At 39.7% G+C, this 5397-nt stretch overlaps 3 protein-coding genes across 3 annotated transcripts; all 3 read left to right on the top strand.

Annotated features, from left to right (window-relative positions):
- Positions 1-17: 17 nt before the first annotated feature.
- LOC129577730 (gastrula zinc finger protein XlCGF52.1-like) lies at positions 18-887 on the top strand. The gene has a single exon (XM_055465230.1). It carries the CDS (start codon positions 18-20, stop codon positions 885-887), a length of 870 nt encoding a protein of 289 aa, XP_055321205.1.
- A 508-nt stretch (positions 888-1395) lies between these two features.
- On the top strand, positions 1396-3565 carry LOC129577729 (gastrula zinc finger protein XlCGF8.2DB-like). The gene is made up of 3 exons (XM_055465228.1): positions 1396-1622; positions 1965-2974; positions 3552-3565. Exons 1-3 carry the CDS (start codon positions 1606-1608, stop codon positions 3563-3565), a joined length of 1041 nt encoding a protein of 346 aa, XP_055321203.1. The 5' UTR covers positions 1396-1605.
- Positions 3566-4297: 732 nt separating this feature from the next.
- On the top strand, positions 4298-5236 carry LOC129577728 (zinc finger protein 793-like; the record flags this gene model as incomplete). The annotated part of the gene is made up of 1 exon (XM_055465227.1): positions 4298-5236. A coding segment is annotated over exon 1 (939 nt), but the record flags the coding sequence as incomplete, so codon positions are not given.
- Positions 5237-5397: the final 161 nt, after the last annotated feature.

The raw sequence follows: 5397 nt of genomic DNA, 5'->3' as shown, positions 1-5397 counted from the left end.
GGTGTTTGAATCGTCACATGTTGAAACACACTGGCGAGAAGCCACACGGATGCACCCTTTGCCCGAAACGTTTCGAAGAAAAACGAAATCTCCTTGGTCACATGAAAGCTCACGTCCAAGAGTTTCTGTTCCATTGCTTGGGCTGCTTGCAAGGATTCGATGGAAAGGAAGAGAAGACGGAACACGAATCGAACTGCAAAATTCGTCGCTTCGAATGTCATTTGTGCAAGGAATCATTTGGATCGCAGAAAGCACACCTGGTGATCCACATGCGTGTACACAGTGGTGACAAACCGTTCGAATGTGAAGAATGCTTCAAGCAATTTACACTCAACAGCTCATTAAACAAACACATGAAGCTTCATGCCGGTCCACGTCCATTCCGCTGTTCAAAATGTCACGAAAGATTCTCAGATCAAGACGAAAGAGTTTCACATGAGGAGAAGTGTAATCGTCGTGTTTACGAATGTTATGTTTGTCGCAAATCATTTGGTTTGATGAAATCCAATTTGATTCGTCATATGCGCACTCACTCTGGAGAAACTCCGTTTCAGTGCGTAAAATGCTCAAAATCATTTTCTCAAAGAGATCATCTCAAGAAGCACATGTACACCCATACAATGAATCTTCCATTTGAATGTTTGATTTGTCACCGCGGTTTTCTAAAGAACGACAAACGGAAGGCACACCAACGAAACTGCAACAGACGCTACTACGAGTGTTACTCATGCAAGAAGTTCTACGGTTCATCCAACTCCAATTTGAAAGGTCATATGTACACACATTCAGGCGATAAGACGTTCCAATGCAAACTGTGTAAGCAAAATTTGACATCGAAGTCCAGTCCCACTAGAGACATAAATAGTATCAACAACAAGAATCGTTGATCATATCGATCGCATTGAATTCATTCTTTGTATGAAAAGTTATCAATTCATTTTCCTCAAATCGTCTAAATTTTTTTGTCATATCAAATGAGTTGAAGTCATACTACACAATCATGATTTTTGATTACTTGAGAACTTTCATTTGATTTTTTTTCATTCAAAACTTTAGTTTCCCAACAAAAACAAATCTGGAATTTCTTTTAGTTCATCAATGAAATTGTGAAAAAAAATTGATAATGAAATAAATAAAGTTGATAAATTCAAATCAGAGTTGTCATTTTCATATTTAGCGACATCTGGAATAGGTCAAGAGAACGCGTAACTTATTCGCTGAGTGTGGAGAATGGAGGAAAGTACGAAAAAAGAGGTTTGATTGAAACGTCACCACTGACACAAGCTTGTGAATCAAAGTTGCACTCACACAAGCACACTATTTTATCGCTTCATTGTGCACAAAGGCAGAACGACACATTCTTTTCGCTGTCATCGTCAAAAGAGACAACAAGTACTACTGCTCTGTCATTTGCGGCCATTCTCAATTTCACATAAAGCTAAAATATTTCTAGTGTTCAAATACGAATTATCAACAAACTTTCAAGTTGTTGTCATATTTTACACATAAATGTGATTTTCCACACATTTTTTCGAAGTGATTTATAGTTCAGAAAGTGCAAATCAATCAATACTTGCTGGGAAGACAACATTTCGGTGAAGTAAAATGGGGAACAAAAAGAAGTAAGTAATTTTCCATGACATTTCAGCTCAAAGCCAATGAAACTTTTTTTACTTTGATCTTGAAAAAACCAAATGAATTGGTGAACGTTTGATCTAGTCAATTTGTAAAAAAATGATATACCTTTGGTTCAATTTCACATTGAATTTTTTTTTCGTTAAAAAGAGTCATGCTATGGATGATTCAAGTCGAATGCGTTTCTTCACCGTGACATTCAAACAATTAGCCTCCTTTTCCTACTTGACAAGCGACTGCCTAGATTTTTTGTATCGATTAAATTCTATTGAGAAGATTGTCTCTTTGTTTTGTGATTCAAATCTGAATTTTTATCCATTGAATTCCAGGCGAGCTACTGAAGCAGCATTGAACCCAAGCCATCGTTCTAATTCACCATTCGAATCGACTGGATCAGAATTAGCAGTGGTCGAGGCTGACAATCAGTTGGATCATCCAGTTAAGGTTAAAGAGCCTCGCATCAAGGAAGAGCCGCAATCAGTCGGTGATTTGGTCGATGTTCCAGTTCCCGTTCCGACAAGGACTAACCGTGTTGTTGTACCTTCATTTGGTGTCGACCAACCGAACGGCAAATACGACTTTGACAGTCTTGGTTGGGATGATGCCAAAATTGAAGTGAAAGGAGAAACCGAAGTAAAGAAGGAAAAGGAATCGAAGACGAACGATGAATTAGGCGGTGATGCGATGGCAAATCAGCGTGATCTACAGCAGCCATCACGACCAGATGAAAACGTTTTCACGCAGCCAGGAAGTGGCCACGGTGCCAAGAACAAGGAATCGTGTGACAAAGTTGATGTTCCGAAAACTGTATTGAAGAAGCATAAATGCGACTTTTGTGAATATTCGACCAATTATAAAGGTCATTTGAATCAGCACTTGTTGAAACACACTGGTGAGAAGCCACACGGATGCACCCTTTGCCCGAAACGTTTCAAAGAAAAACGAAGTGTCCTTCGTCACATGAAAATACACGTCGAAGAGTTTCTGTTCCATTGCTCAGGCTGCTTGCAAGGATTCGATGGAAAGAAGGAGAAGACGGAACACGAATCGAACTGCAAAATTTGTCGCTACGAATGTCATTTGTGCAAGAAATCATTTGGATCGCAGAAAGCACACCTGGTGATGCACATGCGGGTACACAGTGGTGACAAACCGTTCGAATGTGAAAAATGCTTCAAGAAATTTGCACGCAACAGCGCATTAAAGAACCACATGAAGTTTCATGCTGGCCCACGGCCATTCCGTTGTTCAAAATGTCACGAGAGATTCGTACATCAAGACGAAAGAGATTTGCATGAGGAGCAGTGTAATCGTCGTGTTTACGAATGCTATGTTTGTGGTAAATTGTTTGGTTCGAAAAAATTCAATTTGATTACTCATATGCGCACTCACTCTGGTGAACGAAACTGCAACGGACGCTACTACGAGTGTTACTTGTGCAAGAAGTTGTTCCGTTCATCCAAGGACCAATTGAAAGGTCATATGCACACACATTCAGGCGAGAAACCATTCCGCTGCGACCTGTGTTGCAATACATTTACACGGAAATCGAGTTTCAACAGGCACATGAAAAACAGTCACCGCAAATAATTCTGTACGTCGCGATTTGGTTACACTGATGTTCCCATGGGACAGTCAGACAACGTTTATTTCCATCGAATCAACTGCATTGAATGAACAAAAGAAAATTCTAATATTCCAAAAATAAGTTTTTCAACTACAGTAAATAAATTCAAAATAGTTTTTTTCATTATACAATCTCACAACAATACTATCGAATTCTATTACATTTCAGCTTTTTGGTCAAATCTGTTAAAATCTCATTCTCCGAACATTTCAACCTATAGCAAATAAATCTTACATTTTGACTTCAATAAACAATTTGTAAAACCAATTTGAAATTTCATTATTTCTAGCGACATCTCGATGAGTTGAATCAAAATCATTGACACTTCAATCGCCACACAGAAACTTCTAATACAAGCTCATGCTCACGAATCGATTTGCACTCACACAATCGCATGTGATACATTCACCGCTTCGTCGCTGATTGTGTGAATGAACATTCTTTTCTACGGTGAAATTCAAGGCGAAAGCACGTTTCACAGCCACGCTTCTGCTGGCTAAGCAACTTTCCATTTGCAAGCCAACAAAGTACATTTCGATTCAACGCAAACAGAATTGGACTTTTTTCTTGCTGTTATTAATAATACCTTTTTGATCACTTTTGAAGTAAATAATCGCATTGTAACACACCATCGAAAGTCGACCGGAATCATAAAACCGTTGGGGAAAAATGGACGATGAAAAGAAGTAAGTACATTTTGATGTTCCAATGGCAAGTAGCGAGTGCTGGTGACTTCAATACTAGATTGAATTGAACAAACAAAATAAAATCGTGTTTATTGAAACGTTATTTTCATAACTCATAATTTGCTCACTTGAATCATGCATTTCAATTGTTTAGAATATATTTGGAAAACAAGAATTCAATAGATTATCAGATAAGATTTGTAAAGAGTTCCTTTCGTGCCGTCAAACCTAAGCTCAAACTAGAGCTCAAACATTTTCTTTGCTGCATCTAAAATATCAATTCTTTTCATTGATTCTCAAACAATCGACGAAAATTGGAGTGAAGAAAGAATGCAGCTCTAATGACCCAATGGAATCGAATGGCCGGATGGCGCCTGTGACTCCGAGCAACATTCAGTCGGCTGATTCATTCGAGATCAAACGGAAAAGCGACATCAAACAGGAGCCAGTGTCTGTTGGTGAATTGGTTGACGTTTCGGTTTCGACTCATCGCAATGCGGTACGTATTCCTGGTTTCAACGAACGTGACGCTGAATACGATTTCGATGACTTGAGCTGGGACGAGGCTAAGGCCGAGGTGAAGAACGAATGTGACAAAAAGAAAGAAGAGAAGGCGAAGACAAGTGCTGACAACGGAAAGCAAGCGATGGGTGACCAACAAGATCAACAGCCGCCTTCACAGAATAGGAAAGATTTGCGCCCGCCAGAAAATGGCAATGAGGCACACAACAGACAGCAACGAGGCGGTAATGCTTATGGAAACACATCAAAGCCACACAAGTGTGAGTTTTGTGAATATTCCGCTCAATATAAGTGGTGTTTGAATCGTCACATGTTGAAACACACTGGCGAGAAGCCACACGGATGCACCCTTTGCCCGAAACGTTTCGAAGAAAAACGAAATCTCCTTGGTCACATGAAAGCTCACGTCCAAGAGTTTCTGTTCCATTGCTTGGGCTGCTTGCAAGGATTCGATGGAAAGGAAGAGAAGACGGAACACGAATCGAACTGCAAAATTCGTCGCTTCGAATGTCATTTGTGCAAGGAATCATTTGGATCGCAGAAAGCACACCTGGTGATCCACATGCGTGTACACAGTGGTGACAAACCGTTCGAATGTGAAGAATGCTTCAAGCAATTTACACTCAACAGCTCATTAAACAAACACATGAAGCTTCATGCCGGTCCACGTCCATTCCGCTGTTCAAAATGTCACGAAAGATTCTCAGATCAAGACGAAAGAGTTTCACATGAGGAGAAGTGTAATCGTCGTGTTTACGAATGTTATGTTTGTCGCAAATCATTTGGTTTGATGAAATCCAATTTGATTCGTCATATGCGCACTCACTCTGGAGAAACTCCGTTTCAGTGCGTAAAATGCTCAAAATCATTTTCTCAAAGAGATCATCTCAAGAAGCACATGTACACCCATACAATGAATCTTCCATT

Source organism: Sitodiplosis mosellana, unplaced genomic scaffold (genome assembly GCF_009176505.1).
Source record: "Sitodiplosis mosellana isolate CC-2019 unplaced genomic scaffold, AAFC_SMos_1.0 Smas_scaffold_6224, whole genome shotgun sequence".
In the NCBI taxonomy this organism is placed as follows: domain Eukaryota; kingdom Metazoa; phylum Arthropoda; class Insecta; order Diptera; family Cecidomyiidae; genus Sitodiplosis; species Sitodiplosis mosellana.
Note: the sequence above shows the minus strand (reverse complement) of the source record. Positions and strands in the feature narration are given on the sequence as shown.

Bases quoted from the DNA above. Each gene is read 5' to 3' on its own strand.
- LOC129577730 (XM_055465230.1), top strand. From the start codon at position 18: ATGTTGAAACACACTGGCGAGAAGCCACACGGATGCACCCTTTGCCCG.